The 22,514-nt window shown below is 39.1% G+C and overlaps 2 protein-coding genes across 2 annotated transcripts; both read right to left on the reverse strand.

Annotated features, from left to right (window-relative positions):
* Positions 1-2,130: 2,130 nt before the first annotated feature.
* LOC104454261 lies at positions 2,131-3,797 on the reverse strand. Its single transcript, XM_010069057.3, has 3 exons — positions 3,652-3,797; positions 3,238-3,343; positions 2,131-2,605 (listed from the first exon to the last, which is right to left on the reverse strand). Exons 1-3 carry the CDS (start codon positions 3,685-3,687, stop codon positions 2,409-2,411), a joined length of 339 nt encoding a protein of 112 aa, XP_010067359.2. The 5' UTR covers positions 3,688-3,797; the 3' UTR covers positions 2,131-2,408.
* An 8,500-nt stretch (positions 3,798-12,297) lies between these two features.
* On the reverse strand, positions 12,298-22,029 carry LOC104455855 (sulfate transporter 4.1, chloroplastic). Its single transcript, XM_039317172.1, is given in 18 exon segments — positions 12,298-12,858; positions 12,965-13,041; positions 13,409-13,497; positions 13,606-13,744; positions 13,992-14,043; positions 14,340-14,456; positions 15,820-15,861; positions 16,109-16,236; positions 16,393-16,453; positions 17,257-17,322; positions 17,416-17,523; positions 18,201-18,308; positions 18,384-18,449; positions 18,843-19,011; positions 19,710-19,911; positions 20,337-20,385; positions 21,512-21,750; positions 21,753-22,029. Coding segments are annotated over 18 exon segments (2,151 nt in total). The 5' UTR covers positions 21,874-22,029; the 3' UTR covers positions 12,298-12,540.
* Positions 22,030-22,514: the final 485 nt, after the last annotated feature.

Raw genomic sequence — 22,514 nt, forward strand, 5'->3', positions numbered from 1 at the left:
TCGATGATAGTGAAGAGAGACCGTCGGCCATCGCCCATCGCCCATCGCCCTCAGTTGCGTCAGAAAAAAGGGAGAATTGATTGAAACGACGCGGCGTTTTCGCTAGCCCCCACATTATTCGCTTCATTTATTAAGCATTCCCCTCCCGCTAGACCCCACTAATCCGCCCCCGCCCCGCCCCGCAAAACGACGACAGAATGAACGAGAAAATTCCAGGCGTCGTTTCGCGCCAAAGAGCCAGGCAGAAAGCAACCCCGGCTGCATAATTGCAACCGCCCCCTTCTTTCTTTCCCTGCGTGCGCAAATCGCGTGGGCCAATGGCGCGCCGCCACGTCACTGCATTGGGATCGCTTACTGGTGAAGTGGAAGTGGAAGTGGAAGTGGAAGTGGAAGTGGGGATCCCATCGTTCGGCGGGGTTTGGCTCACGTGCTTCTTTGAAGAGATGATTAAATTCCGTTTATTTGGAAAAAAAAAAATCCTTTCCGGAAAGTTATTTTTTCACTTTTCCACCTCTAAAATTAATCGATTTATGAAGAACATTTTTTATAAACTAAAAATAATAAGTTTAGATTGAGGAAAACTTCTCTTTCTTATGGAAAGGAAATTAATTTTCTTAAATCACAAAATAAATGAAAACCAGCCATTTTTAAAGAACTTCCAAAAATATTTTTCTTTACCATGGAATTTTTAGTAATATAAACACACCCTAAAACTATACTTTTCAAAAAGAATTTATATGATGAGTTTTTAGCTAATATAGGAAAATTACCAAAAATTTTTAAAATTTTTAACCCTTGTGACAATTCAATCCTAAACTGATTATATTAATTTAGTACTAAAAAGAATTTATATGATGAGTCTTTTAAGCTACATCTACATTAGGAAAATTACCAAAAATTTTTAAAATTTTTAACCCTTGTGACAATTCAATCCTAAATTTCGTGATTACATTAATTAAGTACTAAACATATTTATGACTTGCCAATTTAATTGTTCTAATCATTTTTTGCTGGAAATCACGGATATAACAATTTAATCAGCACCGGCCAACCCACGTAGCAATGTTGATGTTAACATAGATAATTTTTAAAATTTTACGATTTTTTCTACTTTTCTTTTCTTTTTTTTCCTAACCCTAGACCCTTGCTTGGACCAAGTGAGGGTTGTCAGCTCTCGCTTGTGTGTTGGCAAGGATCCGCTCTCACCGACCTAGGGTTAGGGAAAAAAACAAAAAAAAAGAAGAAAAACATGAGAAGAGGAAAAAAAATTGAAAAATTGTTCACTTCAGTATTGGTTGTACGATATTAGGATGGCTAACGTTGACTAATCTGCCACATCAATAATTTCGGGTTAAAATTGATCGGATTGACTAAATTAACATAATTGAAATATTTAAGATTGAGTTGACACAAAAACAATACATTTAAGACTTCTTTTTTTGGTAATTTTCCCCATGTACATTTTTTGTAAATATTTAAGAGATCTCGGCCATAAAAAGATCTACTCAAAATTGTTTGATCTATAAATATGATTCGAGTGGGCACACACAATCAAAACATTTATATTTCTAATAATTCGTTTGAGTCAAATCATATTCTCTTTGTTAAAGTCAATAATCCAACGAATTTTTTTCTGAACGTTTTAGTTTTCCAAGAGAACCTTAGGCTTGCAAATGACACGCGTGACCGAAAAGATTATTGCAAGCACATAACATATATAGAGGAAAATGTTATAAACAGTGCAAATACGAGGTGAAGAATTCACGAGCTATGACTCAAATATGATGTTAAAGTTATGTCAAGGGAGATTCCTCGGTTGGCTATATACAGAGGGCAAGCGCTGATAAGTAAATGAACGTACCGCATGCATAATAATAAGGTTTTAGCCGGACTTTTTAAATTCTGAATGGGGGGTTTGGGTCATGCTAGCTTGTTTGATAGCCATACATCAAAATAAGTAAAAATATTCTTGTTCCATATATATTTAAAAGATCTGTCAAAAAATTAATAACACAGTCATCGAATCATTTATAACAAATCAATAACCAACATGGAATTTCATAACTGACTATTCGATATGATCCCATTACCAACGTCATACATACACACATAACTTATAATTTCATTCACTTAAAATCTGTTTACACAGTAAGATTTGCAGGATGAGTTCAATCATCGAAGCAGATGCATCATATTAGCTAGGGACAATTGCAGCTTCCGTGCTCTTCCGTATATGCAATGATATATGGTGATCATCGTCATATTGTATGGGCCACCAGAGAGAGAGAGAGAGAGAGAGAGAGAGAGAGTCGTTGGGGTGTGTGTGGTTTTGGCATATTGAGACAACCAAAGACGTACACCAAGGTGAAATCGCTTTCGTAGTAGCTACTATACTAACAGAGAATATGTTAAACGTTTTGGTTTGAATGGTTGTCGTCGCCGTCGTCGCCGTCATGGTGTGAATCTTTGGAGGTGGAATCAGAGGAGGAGATGATCTTCTGAATCATTTGACTCGTCTCTTCCTCCGACATTCGATCGTCTTTGCTTCGAGACTCTCCATATTCCTCAAAGAACTCCTTGTTCTCTTTCTCCAGTTCATTCCACACTGCATTCATTAGCATTTCATGTGACACTTGAATCCATCACATTAGATCTACGAATACTTACTTATTAGGCTAGCTTTTGCAATAAAAAGTTTCAGTCTACAAATCATCGATGATATTCTTACAAGAAAAGTCAAAACTTTGAAAATCGAAAGTTTCCCTTATTCTTGCTGTCGGGGTTAGCAAAATCCCGTGTTTAGCAAGCTTCCTTCTGCTCAACATGTCCGACTATCAATGCAAAACTCAAGAACTTGGTGTTTGTATATTGTGCAAGAATACAAGAACTCATTCATGCAAAAGAGACCAGGAGGCTAGTGAAGATTATTTCCCAAGAAACCCCAAGAGCTGAAGATATCAGACATTTCTATGAACAAGGTCGAAGTATATGAGCGGTAGGTTTCACGACAAGGATTCTGTTTTAATTAATCTTTTCAATAGGGTTTACTTTTGTTTGATATTTTTAAGCTAGCATGATTCCGAATTGCCTTCGTTCTTGTTAGCAAGCTCACTGATGATGAATTAAGATTCAATTACCTGCAGTGCCAAAATATATATGTATCTAGAGAGGGAGAAGAAGAAAAAATAAGGATGGTTTCTGAAATAATACAAGAAGAGGAAGGAATAAGAAGCTGACCGGTGGAGGTTATGACAGGTTTGATATTTGCATGCTTGGAGAGGGCTTCCATGCATTCTTCCTTACTCATCCGAAAGGTCAAACACTTCTCTATCAGGTGATGGACCTATCATTGGCATAGGCAACTCATCATCACAAAGCAAACCGAGCACATAAAGATGGGAAGAAAGAAAAGAAAAGACGAAGGGGTCGATGATCTCATGCACGAAGAGAAAGAAAAGGAAGAAGGATCGAAAGGACACAAGGAGATCAAGAAAGGGAGAGCCGATGAACAACAGTATGTTCTGCAGAGGCACGATACGAATTAAAAGCACATAGAGGTTAAACAAGAGGGCATAAAGATCATAGAGGAAAGAGTCAATCAGCAGATCCTTTTGTTTTCTCTCTGCCAAAACTTATCGGCGGAGGACTTACCATGTGAATATACGAAGCAGACGACGAATCCCCCATGGAACAAGATCAGCTGATCTTTCAACTCGCTAACCTGTGTGTTGAGATCGACGAGAAAGTGAAAACTAATGATCGAAACGAACGTTGACGACCCAAGTTGGGAGACTCGGTGCAACACGATGCGTATGTGGCTTCACATATAAGTAAGAGGGGGAGGGGGGGGTGCAACGGCCCAAAAAAATGTTGAGAAATAAAAATACTAAAAGTAATTTAGAAAAAAAAGAGAGAAAATGGTGGGGTCAAGAGTCCCACGTGGGAGATAAATGATAATTGGTGGAGAGGGGATTAGAAGAGATTTTGCAAATGACCTCGTTTTGTCTTTGTTGAGCTTTTTTCCTTCTTTTTTTTTGGGCGGTTTTATTTGGAGGCGCCAATTAGCTACAGAAGCGCCCCCTCCACGTGATGTGTGGGCCCGGTCCCCCGCTTTCTTTGCTAAGGGAAATCCTCGCTACAAGACAAAAAAAAAAAAAAAAGGCGGTGAGGTGGCACCCTCGCTGTTTTTGTTAAAACAATTCCTCCTCTTGCACATAGCTGCACCACATGTATGTCGACGGCTCCCAATTTTTAGGTTCATCATTCCACTTGCATGGTTAGATATTTTCTTCATTTTCCCCATGATATGAAAACAAATTCCGAATAAGACGATTTGGTCTTGGATGGGACAACTAGGTGATCAATTTAGATGACACTACGGACAAAATTTCGTAATCTCTTTTTGCTTGTTTACAAGTCTTACTTTATTTATATTGATTTGACAGGATTAAACATTCTTTTGCTACATGTATATGTCGATTTGCACTTTCAAAATCTTCTTACTACTAGCTTTTAGCTTTTAGTGAGGGAATATTTAAATATTTAAAAAGATGTGACAGTTCTATGATAGCTTTTAGGCTAAATAGATTAAACTTTTTGGAACAAATATTGGATGCTTGATTTTAGTAATCTTTGTTAGAAGCACGCAGTAGAATTCCAATACCTTCACTTGAAGAGATCGCCAAGAAAGAGTCCAAGCCCCAGCCTATCAATATATTCAGTTAAACTTATCTTTACTTACAAGCTTAAGCCAATGAGTTATATACCAACTAGGATATATTAACTATTTTGCACCATATCAATTCTCTGACGATGGATTCTTCTAACACAATTCATTTACACATGCATCCTAATAATCTCTCCCTCACGTGTGATGAGCTCACCATTAGGTATACTTCCCCTTAATATAAGTGTCCTTCTAGCCCAATTTCATCCTTATGGGCCCACATCATTACACTACAATGCCTACCTATTTGAAAACCGTGCGATGAGCTCACTGTTAAGTCTGCTCCCCCATAATTTAGGTGTCCTTCTAGCCCAATTTCATCCTTATGGACCCATGTTGCTACACCACAATCTCCACCTACCTGGAAATTGCAACTATCGGCTCTGATACCATTTGTTAGGAGGGCACAGCAACAAACCGATACATTCACCTAAATTGCGGGAGACAAGGAGTGGACTATTGAGTTAACTAAACATTTTGATTTCTAGATTATCTCTTTTGATGGTGTTTTGTTTTATTTCAAATCGAATAGATGATCGTTGACATATGTTGAAGCTCCAATTGACAGTGAACTTCTGCGTTTGCGCACTCCCATATTCTTGTATCATTTCTCGTATAACAAAGAGAATCGTGTTCGGATACACCTAGCTAGATCTTGTTATCTATGTTGTTCTTCGAGAAAAATAGATTTCAGGTCAGTTGTTATCATTAGCAAGCTGGATTAGATACTGCTCTTTCTTTTAAATTCGGAATGTTCTTCTTTTAACCTACTTGCTAATTGAGTAGGCATTCATTTCATGTAATCTACATCAACTTTAGTTAGTTGTCTTTTTTAGCATTTGTGCCATTGTGAATAGCGGACCACAATTTCAGAGTATCACATCAATCAGACACATATGAGTATGGTCAAATAGCCAAAAGTAAGGATTAAAATGATATTGGATGCAGTCCGCTATAACTATTCATATACCCGTCTCTTCTTCCCATCACGAGATCGTTGTCACGCGTTTTATCTCATTTGGGTGTTCACCGCTTAGATCCAATCCCACATTTTCAAGCATGACTCCTCTATCTCTTTCGAACCCCTGTGTCCATTGTCGTTGTCCTCCCACTATTTAACTAGCCATCTCCGCCGAAACTCTCCATCTCATGCATTGCCCACCTCACAAGTATAATCGTTGTCTTCCCTAGCATCGGCCCGCCGTTGACACGTTGACGACCTTTAGGTGGCCCTTGAGGCCTCGAGGCCGTTGATTTTGCTGCTAGCCTCTGGATCTGGAGGCTCAATCCCTCCACTCCATATTTAGAGGCATCAAAATATAGATTTATCGCCATCGCTGCGCAGCTCATTGACACCGACGAGGGAGGGACTTGAAATGCTGGGCCGAGCTCCGCATAGGCGATGAACTTGACGCCCTTGAGCTCGCCTGTGATAGAGGGAGAGAGAGAGACGTGAGGGGGTGACGTGAGAGCAAAAAGAGAACAAAGATGCCACTAGAGAATGGAGAGTGAGACATGCACGCCATCATTGTTGGCGGTGGCCTGGTGGTGATACTTGCGGTGGTCGTCGTCGGTCTGGTGATCGAGGACAGCGAGGGACATGGCCGTCTATGGGGTTGTGCTATCAGAGAAGGAGAGAGGAATAGGAATGAGTTGGACTTTAGAAATAAAAGAATTTGGTGTGGAAAGGATCAAAATAAGTTGGACACATGGTATTATCTCGTGAGGGGGAAAGAAAATGAATAATAAAATAAAGATTGTTGATATTCATTCATCTTATAAGAGGTTTAGAATATTGTAATATAGTAAATTACATAGGCATGCGATAGCATGAATTATTAATAGTCACATATCTATAATAACATCAATTGCATATACATATGTTTTTGTATTTCCAATGTTGTCAATTGTCCCATTGTGATATTTTTTTTAATTATTTTAATTAGGTTTTGAAGCCTGGCCAAATTTGGAAATAAGATTGGGTTTTGAGTGGCTTGCTGCTCACTCGGGTTTTTGCTAAATTGGCATTCACAAGCGCACAAGAATTGCCCACGCTCTAGGGGGCGGCGAGCGGTGATTGGACCATTGTTCACTGCTCCAAAATTGAAACCGACCTTTGCCCTAGATCAAAACCCTCTCTTACTCTCTTCTTGTTCATTTCTGAAATTATAAGCGTCTTCTTCCGCTGAAAGCTTTTGCATGCAGTCAGCTCAATCAATGTCTTGTCTTGCTTTGCTCTCTTTCGTGGGGGTCCCCCTATAATAGCGAGTTCTGCATCATTGGCTCTGCCACCCTTTTTCTTTCTCTTTCTTTCTTTTTTTCTTTTTAACCACGTATGCTCGTACGGAGGAGAAGGATGAGGGAAAATTAGGAATATTATTCTCTCGTTGATGTGACAATTTAATTCTATCATGCATCGGATTGGTGGATTGGTGGATTAAAGACATGAATATCACGCACTTGAAAAAGTTTGTATATAGATGGTGCCGTTACTTGTACCGAGAATGGTAGAAAATATAGACTATATGAGACCACTAGCCCTAATGCCCACATCTTGAATGCGTTTGGCAAACACGTTTCTCCCCAGACATGGGGAAAATGCTATTAAGCCACAATGTCCATCCACTGTGTGTTCATTGAATGCATTGGAAACGCAGTTAATGTTGTCCATGCTTACCTCTACTACCATCCGTGCATGCATTAACGGGAGAATAGTAACAACCCGGACGATATCAGATTAATGCAGCGAAACAAAATAATCTCTCATTTTGTATAAACCTAATATATACTGATATAGTAAATCAAAATAAATATCAAGCATGCAAACACAAGATCTTTTTTTTTTAAGTGGAAAACCTTTTTGGTGTGAGGAAAAAAAAAACCACAGGACCGGAGTCTACCCAAAAATTTCCACTATCAACAAAATTAGGTAGACAAAACTCTTCTTTGAGTTATCATGGCCCCCACTTAACTCTGAGTTATCTTGATATAGCTACAAAAACATTCCCCCTCCAGTTGATTCGCTAATCTTCATCTATAGCCAAGAGCTAGGAACGAGAAGTCTCATGACGAATTTGAGGTTTCACAAATCATAAAATGAGTTGACGTTGATGCTTTCAGCTAGTTCTGCCACTTCAACACCTAGCTGATATGATTCGATCTCGCGGTCAGTAATGTGTCGTATCCGAATTGGCATGATAAAGTGGCATATGGGCTGTTCAATAGCTATCAAAAGTTCCCGATTTGGTTTTAACCAAAATCGTGTTCACTAAAATATCAATCGCACGATGTCGATAAGGCAGTGTATTTTTGTGTGCACTTGATATCAGACATGACAACCATGTATATGCTTAGAGAAAAATATGAATCTTTTTCTGGGAGACATCAACCAAAAGTGGTCCTGTGAAAACCCTAGTTGGTACTACGTAAACAAAACAAACGACAGTGGGAGACCACTTTCTTTTGCTTTTCTCAGGTGTCTTTTTCACTTCTTTGAGCATTCAAGATCGAAGAATCAAGGAGGAGAGAGAGAGAGAGAGAGAGAGAGAGAGAGAGAGAGAGAGAGAGAGAGAGAGAGAGAGAGAACTACTGAGTTAAAGACTATGAATTGTGTGGGATCAACTACTCAAGACGGAGATTACTCTTTCCGTATGTTAATATCATCTAATTTGAATTGATATATAGTTTGAGTTATCACTCAATGTAATGGAAATTTTGTCTAATCCAATCATATAATTTTATAAAAGACACTCAAAACATGTCAATGGGTTTCAATTTTGATTTAGTCATATTATTGTGAGTGGCAAATGTCGAGCATTAAGTAAATAGGCAAGATAATAAAAATTCTTGCAATCTTAGCTTTAGAGGAATGAGAGATTAAAGTGACACGACTTTAATTATAAGATGATATAGAGTACAGTGATCAACGGTTGAATTGAGTAACTAGCAAACCACCCTTGATTAGTGTTGTTAGATGAGTCGATCTTTCCAAAAATATAATACTATTAGAAGATGAAGTAATAATATATTTGATTACCTCCATATACATGCAAAATATATAACAGTCATAACGGCTAAGAGAAAAATAAGAGATCATGCTAGCATTTGAACAATTAGCTTGTGCTCTAATATCACGTTAACTGTCTAAAGAACTTAAACTATTAGGAAACGGATCAACAACATAAGTATATCATATCATTTTGACAAGTGTCGTGTTGGACTCGAACTTAAATTTCATGAAAAATGAGGAATATGAGGTGCTCAACATAAACCCTTAGGAGTAATCAAGCGTTCAAGAGTTGTGAATTCCTCTCGAATCTCTTGACCAAGATGTGGATGACCTAATTTTCAGAAAAGTGGTTTGAAGAGGTGAACTTGTATTCCAATGTGCAAAATCTTTCCTAAATACAATATGATACTGACTAAAGAAAAGAAAATCGAATGTAATTTTTTTTATTTTTCCATCAATAATCCTCAAGATTATATGAATGAAAGTATTTACAAGTAGAACACTTCCTTAGACTCAAGCAACTAATCTTAGTTTCGGAATTTCGGAATCCGAATGTGACATACTTTATCATATAATGTCCCATCATAGTTTTCTCCAAAGATTTCCTCACGTGTCATGATGCAAATGCGCTCACGTCGCATTATTGACTTCACAAAAAAAGGAAAAAAAAAATTCTCGATCCCTGCTTGTTGATGGACTCTTAGATGTGAATTATTGACCAGATATTGCAATGAAGGCTGTATGCACCGATGATCAAACAGAAAGCATTGAGTAGAAGAAATTAGAGACCTTATCTTTTTAGCAATCCGGCCAGGATTTCTTGATATCACACATTCTTATCACAGAAGATAAACCCGTGAAAAAAAGAGGCATGTGTAGAAACATATGATCCTAGTTTCGTAGTTGAGAATCTGCTTATCTTGTTCCCTGTAGCTGAAGCCCTGATGAACCACTTCACCTCCCCATCACCACACGATGATATCTTCTCTCTACCTCGGTCCTCACCCATCTTTTTTACTTGTTTTCTTTTTGGCTTTCCATTTTCCAACTTTTGGCCTTATGTTGTATGCCTCTCACATGATTAAGTGGGTGTGGCTGCACCATATCCAAAGAACATTATTTTATTATATTTATTCTGCTTATTCTTGTCTCCTTTTTTCGCACCATGCAAAATGGCTGAACCTGAAGCTGCCTACTCAAAAAAATGGCATCTATCAAAAATGAGAAATTATTTCTTTTTTCTTATGCAAATCAGGGATGCAACCACAACAAGGTGGCTATCTAGAAGAGAGCCAGCACATCAACTCACCTGCATCACGGCGGTGCCCCTAGTGAAATGAGTTCCCAAAGCAGTTTCCAAACTCGCAACCACCAGTTCTCAAGCCGAAAGAATGAGAATGCACTTACCTCTAGATCAACCCCAGATGGTTAATGGGAAAAGAAAGAAAGAATTGTGGAAATGTAAAAAAAAAATTAAGTTCATGCAAAGAAAATGGTGACCCTCTTCTGGGATTTTCTTTTTTCCTCTTCCATTATTGCTCAACTTGGATGCCACTTTCTGCAGCATGCCTAGCCCTTCTTTTGAGTAACACAACAATACAAGACTAGTCTCTGCAATTTTCCGCTTACATACAATGATAACCAAAAATCTCTAGGCCTTCAAGTGATAAAAGACAGTTTATCCTTCAGTCTGAGAGTTGTTGATTGAGAAAAAGAGGGAAAACTAGGACGAGAAGAGCATTGGAATTACTGGACTTAGCCAAAAGAATTAAAAAGAGGTATCGGAATTACTGGAGAAAGAGACAACAATATAGGAATTATGACCAGAGTCCGTTGACTATGTTACAGTGCATAACAAAATGTTCGAAAAGTAGCAGCTCGTTCTATAAAAGTCTACAGGAGGTATGCATTATTGCATGGTCATACGTACCGCGCTGCTAAATGATGGACAAAGGACGAGCAAAACCGTCCTTCATGGACGCTAGCGACCCGCTGAGCGTCCTCGCGCAGGTGCCTCCCATAGTCCATCGCTGAGGTTTTAGGGACGGGTTGTTTCCTGTCCGTAAGGACGTCGTGGGCAGCGGCTACCCCGTGCTAAATAGCCCTTCCAGGATTTTGCCCCTGCTCTTTTATTTCGGTTGGAATGGCAAAACTAAAGACTTAACCCACCTTTGAAGAGTTTCTCTGCTATTCATCTGCTGATCGTCCCCCTCTTCTACTTGTTCTACTTCACCTCCCTCCTCCACAGTCACCACCGCTTCTCACATTGTCGTAACCTCTCCCTCAGACTGCAGCCACTGGCCACCATCGCAGCCTCTCCTCCAGCTGCAACCGCCGGTCTCCATCTCCGTCCTTCTCAACCCCCTCTTCCACAGGGCAGCGAGCTCTCAATCGATCTAGTGGCTGCCATTTGCAATTTTGTTTCTAAACAAAGAGATATTAGGGAGTCGATGTGCGTCAACTGAGTGGGAGACGCAATTTTGGTTTAATTTGGATGTATATTAGGGCCCGTGAGTTTTTGTCGATGGTGTTTCTATTACTTAACGACTGCATTTTATGTTTGTCGCTCTCGAGCAATGAAACGCTCGAAGTGTCCAGGAACTGAGATCAGACATTGTTAAGGTTCATAACTGATGGAATTTAGATACTTTATATTCAACCTTCTGATTGGGGTCTAATGCTACGTTAATTTTAACTTGCTTGCACTCCAAAAGCTGAAGACTGATTTACTCATAGAGAACTCTTCTTTTTATGCATCGGTTTGTTTTTCTCAGCCAAAATAATAAGGTCATACTGCATCCGTTCCATGATTTATGGATGGCCTGAGTTGAACTTTCACAATCACCTTCATATCCCTAATCATAACCTGACCCTATAGTTCCCCCATTAACTTGACGAGCCTTTCCGTGAAGTCACCAATTATCCAAAGGCAATAATTTAAAGAGGAAAATTACTTAAAATGAATCCCAAGCACGGGTCGAGTTAAATATGAATTGCTAGATATTTATTACATATAAAAAGGGTTCAAACGAGTTAAATGAATCAGTTTAACCCGGATATTTTCGTGTCAATCTAACCGTTTGACCAGCTTACTCAAAATTAGAAAATGTGTGGGTTGGAACGACCACGGTTTTTAGGAGGGGCCTACTAAAACATGAATTTGTGAATATGGGTCCTGACCCCTGGTTGGCGCTCGTGATTTCTCTATCATACAATTTCAATGCTTCAAAACTTGTGCTGCCTAGATAATTGAACAATTTAGTTCATGTCAAGGCCTTAAGCACTCACCCCACGGGCTTAAGCCCAAGGCTTTTTCTACTTCCCGACACAGTACCACCGACTGTGACAAAAAACCTAGGAGATGCCAATAAACCCATTATACATTTGATTTGCAAAGTAATTTCTAAGTCCAGTAATTACCATAAACGCAAATGAAGCATCCCATGGAATTTATCCATAAAGATGGTTGTACTTGTATCCCATAGTCAGACACTTCTCACAGGAAAAAGGTATTATTGAGTTACAGTAGAGGCACAATAGGGGCAAAGAAATCGATCCGAGGGAGGGAAACGGAATTACATTGATAAGCTCATAGAATGCAGCTAATTGAGATATGCTTATTGGTGAATATAATTCAGAGACATATGCTGATCCTATTATACAAGATTATCTACTTTACTCGCAGAAAAAAGAATACAAAGAATCATCCTTTACAGCGGGAAAAAAATGTACTAATAGATCATACAATTGAGCATGGCCTCCTACAAATAATTTCTGGCAGCACATACATCCTGGGAAGAAACATTCAAGGCTTCCGGGGCAAGAGAGGTTCCAATTGAGGATCGGTATCTGTAGAAGCTGGAGGGCTTTGATTTCCAGACTCCAACTCGGGAATCGAAAGATCCTCTCCCGTTTGCCTGAGTAATCTCTGCAAGAGACTGGGGCTCTCCTCAGGTGGAGGATCGGGTGTTGTGGGCATTTCTTTTATGTTTTGGACATGTTGGAGGCAGACTTGAACGGCATCATGGACTCGAACAAAGAACCACTCCTTGCCAATCATGTCGACCACTCCGGACTTTGTAAAGGTAAGGAGGATGTCCTGGTTCGGATTGGAAATAGCAATCTGCCACACCAAGAAATGTCTCAGATGCTTGTGGAGATGGCAAAAGGAACTTCCAGCGAGACTGACAAGAAAATGAAAGAATTGTTCTAGGTAGAGATCAACAAACCTGAATGTCCCGTGACTTGTACTCTTGGTGCAAGTCCTTTAAAGCTTGAACAGCACTGGAATCAATATATGTGACAGCTGCAACAAGAAATGAAAATGTGATTCTAAGATCTGGCAGCACAAGAACCTCAATGCAGTGAAGCCAAGGCCTATATCAGCATGAGTAACAATAAATGAGGTTGTAAATCTGTTTCCATGAACTTTAAGCCGAGAATGATAGAAATGCTATTAAAAGTCTGGAAGAAAATTAGCTCGGAAAGTAAGTTGTCAGATCAAACTAAGTTTTCAAGAGACAGGAGAGATACACTGCAAGCTGACTAGAATAACTAACTCTCATGTACTTTCGCTTCCATATTAATTCAACATGATGAAGTCTCCAATGAAGGAGCATTTCCATATTGTTTTTGTATAGATAACCACATGCACCACTTAAATGACGACTTACGTGCCATCTCTAGGATAACAAAATAAACTCTATCAACTTCTGGGCCCCGCCGTGCAGATTTATCAACCTCAATTTCATATTCCCGTAGCCTGAAAAGAAACTTTAGAATACTTAGTGCTTCCTTTCATAGACATAGGAGAACGACCAACAGGTTCAGAACGAAAATGAAGATAGGGAGGGCAAAGCCATATAATTACCGATCTTTAATGTGACTAATATTGGCAAAATATATTGGAGCATCAATCCTAACAATAACAATGCCATTGTAGGTATATGCTTCTGGGTACTGTTCTACATTTCTATAGACAGTGGTGCCAGGTAGGCGCCCCAAGACAGCTGCAAAACAGATAAGAAGCTGTGAAGCCTTGAGGAAGAGTATTATCATGAGGTTGACACACATCAACACAAGAGAGAGAGAGAGAGAGAGATTAGACATTTGGAAAAGCAAATGAAGCAACTTTCACACATAAAGGACAATAATGACAAAAAGGAAATACAAGGACATATGGCAATGGCATTGTTAACCAGATAAGCAGCAGTGAAGACTGAAAACATGGAGCAGCTTATAAGCAAATCAACTTACCGATGTGTGGATTTGCTGATTCATGAATGACAAAAGCAAGAGAAGCACCAACCTATAGCATCAACATGTTAAAATTGCATTATTAGTTTCAAGCTCCTTCAGCGGTTCCTATGATGATAAAGCTGCTTAATGTTGAGATTATTACAAATTAATAGTGACCTTCTCAAAGCAATTTTCATCCTAAACTCTAAGTACATCAAGGTAGCTCATGCTCTTTAATCCAAAAAGATTTACCATCGCAAACTCTGACTTGTTCATGCTCATAATGTCTACTATGCCTGAATGAATGTATATACAACATGAATATCGAAACTCAGTAGCTCAAATGCCACTGCTCCAGGTACTCACCCCAACAAGGACACCAATTTCAATACCAAGGAACAATGTTGTTGTGCTAGTAATTGTCCAAAGAAGAAAATCTTTCTTATCCACACGCCAAAGAAATATAGCTTCCTGATAATCCACCTGAAATAGTATCACAAATTAGCAATAGCTTGAATTTCCATTTCATTAGTAAATAAACTAACAGTAATTCTCGATCCTTTCTGTACTTTGAGATTAAGTCAGTTCTCGAAAAATTTTCACTAAGAAAGTAATTAAAGTGGACATTCATTGGACATCAATGATCTATTTAGAATATGAAACTAATATCAACAACAATTTATGTCATAAGATGGCAGATTAAACAGAAAATTTCAATTTGCTAACACTTGCAAATTCATGGCAAGTGTAAACACAGAACTACTTTTTTTGGTAAAGAACACAGAACTACTTTACTTGTGCGAAATCTATTATGTAGTTCATGATAAGATAAAAATAAGCATATATTGATTAATAACTTAAAGATTTAGCTGGAGGATGATATAAGCTTCTGAGCCCCATTAGAACCTCGTATACGGATATTGTGGAGACTTATCACTCAGATAACAAGCAAATCAGAAGACAGAAATGCAGATGAAAGACGAGCAAGACTAGATCTTTGTTAGAGAAACGCAAACAATAAAATAAGGTTGATGGCATTGGTGAGATTGGAAGGGAGCAAATGAACAAACAAGGGAGGTAATATTAGTGATCTTTAAGCTAAATGTGTAACCTGTAAGGTGTAATCCTCACATAGAACTATACACAAAATATTTTTTTGTTGCAGAACATAACACTATGTTCCACAACACACTTTAAAGCTCAGCATCAACGCCATAATGTTTTTACATAGGAAAAAATGCACTCCAAGTTGATCTGACTATGCACTACAGTTGGTTTGTTTACCCAACTTTAAAATGGCGAACAACAGTCCCAAAGAAAAATGGTGCATGCTTAATACGTTTTTCAATATTTTTAGACAAGTACTTTGACTCCACTATCCTATATCAAAATTTTATAGACGGTTGCTCTCTTAAAATAAGTTTATTCTTTCATCAAGCTTATGGCATCATTGGAAACATTCGTACAGTAGGCAAGAACGTAGTCTTGCTATCTGCCCAGAAATTGACAGTCATCACTGATAAAAAGCAGGGGAACACCAAACATGCTTCAGTAGATCACATGTTCTCTGTTAATTCATTCAAGAGACAACCCCTAGTTCTTTTATAGGTAGACATGCTCTTGCGTACAGAACTAAGAGTTCCAATTCATGTACCCCATCATTTTCACAGAACGTTGAAAAAGTTGGTGATTCAGCATGAAGTAAGCACGACATCATCAGAAGAAAAGATGAACTCCTCGATTTTAATCACCTAAACTAAAATGACTGAACAGAAGTATTCTAAGAGTTCCTTAGTTCTTGGTTCCTCATATCAAATTTAATACAAATTGAAACAGGATTACTTACCAGGCCCATAACAGCAGATATTACAATGGCAGCTAATGCACACTGCAGATAACAAAAATGGTGAGCCAATAGTTAGTATTCCAAATGAAGAGGAGACCATAGAACTTAGACAATAACAAAGTACATGATAAACCTCCTCAAATCCTTCCCTTGAGACATCAGTTACAGAACAAAGTACCATTTAATCAGCATGCATGTGCTACCAAACTAGGAGAAAGAGATGGTAAACCCACCACCCTGACATAAATGCAGACCCATAAGAACAACAATTGCTGACAGGGATGCATACCTGTGGTATATATTCAAACAATGAAGTCAAGAATAAAAGGGCACAGCCCATTATGATTCCTGTAACAATTCCAGATACACCTGACTTTGCACCACTTTCATGGTTTACAGCTGAACGGGAAAAGGAGCCTGAGAGCAACATAGTACACGTGATTTCATCAGCTAATTAACATAAAATGCTTATCTAATGCCTCAAATAGAGTACTGGCAAACTTTCAAACGTTCTTTTAACGTGAGCAAAAAATTACAGTCATCTAAACTGCTCTTAAGAACTCCAATTCTCACCTGTAGTTGGGTATGCTGAAAAAAAGGAACCAAGTATATTGGACACACCAAGACCAAAAAGCTGTTCAAAAGCGAAGAGATGATCCATTATGAGTGGTCATGAAATGAAAGATTTAAAGCTTATGTACATGCTATGCTCAAATTGGCACAAAGTACTCTTGGTGATATTCCAGAACGCAAATTCTTCAGAATCATTCTTCTTCTTTAAAAGGAAGCTGAGAACATTGGGAAGCAATAAAGGGCCCAAAAAGCTTTTGTATTTTGCAAAGACAAAAAGGACATGTCTTGACCTTCCAAGAGAGCTTCAAACTTATAACCATATAGAGATTCAGCCATGGATATCATCTTCAATATCTTCTCTACATCCTACTAAAATGGCATGAAAAAGCATTGTGGTACCATGCGAGAAGTTTCAGCTTGAGTTGTTCATGAAGCGTAAGTGGTAGAATGTCAAGGATGAAAAATTAAGTTATAAGGCCTACTCCAAGTCTTATAAAAACATCAAATGACATGAAAATAGCAAATGCATCCTGAAAAGAGATTGCAAGATCTGCATTTTATGAGTATAGTATCTATAAACCAACATCTTGAAGCAATCCTACAGCCATCACAGTTTTACGACTCTTTAGCAAAGTAAAACCAGTCGTCCCAATCTACAAATATAAAGCTTGTGGCAAGAATGAGACACAACCACGAATCTGCAAATGTGGTAAAAATCCCTACTCCATCACAACATCACTAGTAACTAACATATTATTCACTGCACCGACAAGTATGCAATTTCTAGTGGCCACCAGTTGGATCCACTCCTTTATCTCCCATCCAGGTATCTAATGTCCACAGTTCAATTATTGAAAAGCACACCTCTTGATTGGAGTCCAACTCATACCCGTTCTTTGCTGCCAATGCTTTGGCAATTCCCACAGATTCCTGAATTGCCAAAAGGGATCAAAACAAATTTATTCAGCTGTAGTACTGATTGGCATCAGTATACGAACAACATTAGCAGATGAATAATCTTACCAATATAGCCACACCAGTGATGAGAAGTGCAGTTGGAATTAAAGATGTCATATACCCAAAGTTCTTTGGAATAGAAAAGCTTGGGAGGCCCTGTGGTATCTCACCCACCTAAAACAATGGAAAGAATCCTTTGTCAGCTTGTTGTCATTTCCCCTTGACTAAGTTGTACTTCATTGATATATATTTGCAGAGAAATCCAAGGTGAGGAATAGTATGTTCCAATCATTGTCATTATAACTACATTGCATTTCATAACTCTCGATCACAGAAATTATAAGACATTCGACTGTGTTCAATTTATTAGACAGCTAGTTCTTCTGAAATTTTAGGTTTAAATTCCTCAGTGTTATCCTCTGAGATGTCCCTGATCCAAAGCACACATGTTAGCTAGTAGCTGGTCCAATGACCATGAGGATGCTCCTCGAGAAACTACCCCTCCCAAACTCTGAAATTTACCAGTAGACAAATGGGAAAAACTAATGATCTTCCAAAAGCCACTTATATGAAGAAAATAAAAACATGAAAATGATAGGATATATATTTATGTACGTATCTATGTATATATATTCATTTGCACAATTGAACTTTTGCTATACTAAACACAGCAATTTCCAGTTATGACTGATTGACACAAATTTTTTTATGTCGCCTGGAATTTTGAGATGACAACCACCCCGAGGTTATGTAATTTGATCATTCAGTCATTTATTGTAAGATATCCAGAGAAAGAAATGATCAGCATAATAATGTAGCAGAGAAAATGATCATATCTATCTCGCTCTTACCAAAGAAATCGTAGATGGATTAAAAATTTTCACAAAACCTGTGCCCAAGACCACTGCCGTAAGTGGCCCCGCTGCTCGCAGAAACCGCAGGTACTTCCTTGATTTTCCCTAACGATAAAGTAGCAGTCATGCCAATATGCATAAAATCAGTTCTACACCACAGAAGAGTGAATGAGCTTATACCAGGTGCTTCATAACCAGAAGAATCGCAAGAATAATGCATCCCATGACAAATGGTTGCCACAAAAACTACAAAAGGAAAAGATGACCTGTGGTTAAAAAGGAACTTGATAAGTGCAAATATGAGGCAAAATGTAATAAATAGGAAACAAATAGAAAAAATAATGGTAGAGGGGACTCCTGACTTCAAATTAAGGGCTGACGTGATGAAAGTAGTAAAACCCATCCACAAGAAAATATAACATTATCCAAGAGAAAATTAAATTAACATCAGTAGATGGGCCAGGCAACCACACTGATGCATAATGGCTACAGTGGTCAGCCATAAAATGTCGATAGTTTTAGTTAATTGCATCGGGTGTCAGAATATGAGCTTCAAGTAATGTCATTTGCATAGACACGAATAAATATATCAGTACATGAACAGATTATAGATGTACCCCCTGGGCATGCAGGGCCTACCCCATCTGCTCCAGCTATTATGCTTTTGATCAGGGGCACAATCTTGCTACTTCGAACTATGTCATATCCCAAGAAGTATTTTGCTTGAGATAATGCAATGACAATGGCAGAAGCACTTGTGAAGCCTGATATTACAGAGTGGCTGATGAAACGAATCAGCCATCCAAGCCTGTAAAAGACGAATGTGAACCACATATACAAATTAGATATGAACCGAGGAAGCCACAGAATAAAGAGGACCATGCATCATATTAATTAACAAAAATGTTCTTGAGAGAGAGAACCTCTAGAGAGAGATCAACAATCAAGGTACGAATATGATTTGACTTCGTTTTCCAATGAGATATTAATAACATGAATAAAGCAGGGAGAATAGGGCTGCTACGAGCTCTCATTTACAGAAAGAAACAACATAAAAGGACAAATGCCCAAAGATAACATACTCCCTATGTAACAGTAATTTTTCATTGGACCCCAAGCAAAATATCAATAATTTCTGTTTAACTTAAAAGCATAAATAAATGCTGAATCTGCTGTTTAAAGGTGATAATTGATTCAGTATTTTCCAGCAATACATGACCTGCCAAGGGAAGATCTTATGGTGGATCTCTTTTTAAAATAATTATGATGATAATACCCTTCAACACAACACTGGTCATTGAATGAATCTCGGAACATAAGATACATGGGAAGAAATAGCTCACTTCGACATTTATTACAGTTATTCACAGTGAAATGACATCTCAAGATCCTCACAAGCCAAAATACATTAATTACTGAGATAATTGACAGATTCATATTGACACATTCATCACTCCCACTTTCACGCACATGACTAAATTTCAGAGAACAAGTGGCAGTAAGTACCTCAAGAGCCCCATAATGCATTCCAATACCCCAACCATCAGAGCCAGCAGTATTGCAAGTTCTGTGTATAGCTCATCAGAAGAATCAACAATTGCACTCAGTACATTAGAGACAAGGAGAGACACCAATGCTACTGGCCCTACCGCAAGTTGACGAGACGATCCGAATATGGCATACACAAATACAGGCACAAAACCAGAGTCTGTCTCATAAAACCCAAAAAAGGATGTTAGATTCAAGTGACTATATTAGAATCTTTTACTAGAAATTTCGAAAATAAAAAGGAAAAGAAGAGTGCCACTATCATTGAGTATGGATTGATCTACCAATTAGGAGCATTTAATTTTTTCAAAGAGGTCAATGATACAAAAGGAAATCTCGATCAATAAAAATAACACCAACAGTTTGATTTGATCGTTCAATAACAGCAGGAGAATTTGGAGGAGTATATTTCAAACATTAAAATCATTATTAATATCAGGTAGACAGGTGCTTGATGTAAATGGTAGTTGTGATTCTATGTTGCCATTTAGGATGGTGAATATCACTCCCCACAGCATAGCTGCAGTCAATTTTATTACAGGAGTTCCCAAGCAGCCATAAGAAGAAAAGAAGCAATGAACTTACAGAGGCCATAAATCGGTTCCAACCCTGCTAGTTTTGCGTAGGACATTGCCTGGGCAGTCACAACAAACAGTCAACCCCATATATTAAATTACATTTGTCCAATCCACAAAGCATGAAGTCATTAAATACAGTCAAAGTGGCATCAATCTTCTGAAGAAAGGGCAAAAGTTTCCTTTCTTATGAAATTCAACGGCAGAACAGAGCAGTCAGATTTTTAGGAAATTACGACAAAACCCAAAAGAGGACGATCACTATTCATTTAAAATTTCTCACGTGGTCGATGCTGCCACGTTTACGGATAGAAGGTAAAAATGAACAACAACAGTGAGAGAAAGTACTAAAGAAGCATTGTTAGGCGAACGAAACGTGATACGTGTGAACAAGAAGTGTCCGATCACGCTGCAACAATCGGACAAGGCTTTGAAAATCAATACGAGAACTGGAGCTCCAAATCGCTCCACTGAGTGACTGGCTCAACGCTTTACCAATCAGCTCGAAGCCACAGCTCGAGGGAATTGACAAGAGGATCATGATGAGTGGAAGACGGAAAGTCTACCCAATCGCCGCCAGCTGACGACTATATTCAACACGGAAAAGTCAACTCGGAGATCGTACAGAGCGCGATTCACAATCACACGCACATGAAAAAGAAGAAGCTGAAACGACGACACGAAGAACAGTGCCTTCTGCTGCTGGGCAAGAATTGAAGAAGACGCATTATGAACAAGAAAAGAGCAGAGACGGAACGAGAAGAACCAAAAAATCAATTTTTCAAAAAACGCAAGAGCGAACAAAGTCTGCAAAACGACATTGCATAGGAGTTCTTCGAAGCCAAGCTTCGAGCAAGATGCAAACAAGGAACCCTCTCTGTTGCCCAGAAACATTTGAATTCAACGAGAAATGTTTAAAATGGAAGTTAGTGGAAAACAAAATCCAGAATTGCAACGACGAGAAATCGACTCGAAATTCAATTGCATCCCCACTGAACTGTGATGATTACACATCTTCAACTGTCAAAAACTCTGAGAAGAAAGACCTTAAACAGCACCACATCGAGAATCCAATTCCTCGAGAGGCAATCGCAATCTCGCGAGCTCAAACCGAAGAAAAGAAGAAAGAAGGCTTCGAAAATCAGGAACGTCGCGCGCGACAAGAGAGGCGTTGACGCAATTCACCTGAGGCACGAGCATGACGCCGACGGTGACCCCGGCCATGAGATCGACCTGGAGGTACTCGCGCCACTTGTACGTCCGAATCCACCGGACGCAGGGCAGGAAGACCTCTATCCACTCCACCCACGTCATCCGCTTCACCTTCGACCTCCACCGCAGCCACAGCGAGCCGCCCGCCGCGGCCGCCGCGGCCGCCGACGACGACGACGACGACGGGGCGGCGGTCGGGTGCTGCAGGGGATGACCTTGACGGGGCGGGAGTGAGGCATCGAGATGGAGGACGAGGAGGAGGACGGGCTGACGAGGCGCTCGGCGGCGACGGCGGCGAGGTCGCGGGAGCTCGTGGAGGCGCACGTTATCTCCATGAGCGCCGTCGATGGCGCATTTCTAAGGGAGGAAAGCCGCGGGCAAGGCCCCACGCAAGCCGAGCCGGAGCCGAGGGGGCCCTGCTCCGTACGGCTTTTTTCACCCCCCTTTTTCCTTTTTTTTTTTTCTCTCTCTCTCTGTCTCGCAGGGGCAGGGGCGTGCGCTTTCGCGGAGAAAGTTGGATTTTCCGGGAAAATAATCGGTGACTCAGCTGGAACGCGTGGTCATTTTTTTTTTTGGGGGTGGGTCGTTTGGCTTGAACTATTTATTTTTTGGTCGGGTTTCGAATAATTACGGATGAGTTCTGTCGTGATTGGATGAACCTGGACACATTGGCGATGCTTCCTTCTTTTTTCTTTCTTTTTTTTTTTATAATAATAAATTGAGAAAATCGTACCTATTCAAAAGGACACATGACCTTCTATAATTGAATAATGACACCGACAATTCACGAACTTTAATTCAATATATAATTTAATTTTTAATTTTTTAATTTTTAATATGAATTTCAAACTTCAATATACAATGCGATCCTCAATATTTTAATTTATTCAATATATACAAATTAGAGACTTCATTAAATATGTATTAAATATCTACGGGTGATATTAAATAAATTAAAGAGTCAAAGTTCGGAATC

This window comes from Eucalyptus grandis, chromosome 7 (genome assembly GCF_016545825.1).
Source record: "Eucalyptus grandis isolate ANBG69807.140 chromosome 7, ASM1654582v1, whole genome shotgun sequence".
Lineage (NCBI taxonomy): Eukaryota > Viridiplantae > Streptophyta > Magnoliopsida > Myrtales > Myrtaceae > Eucalyptus > Eucalyptus grandis.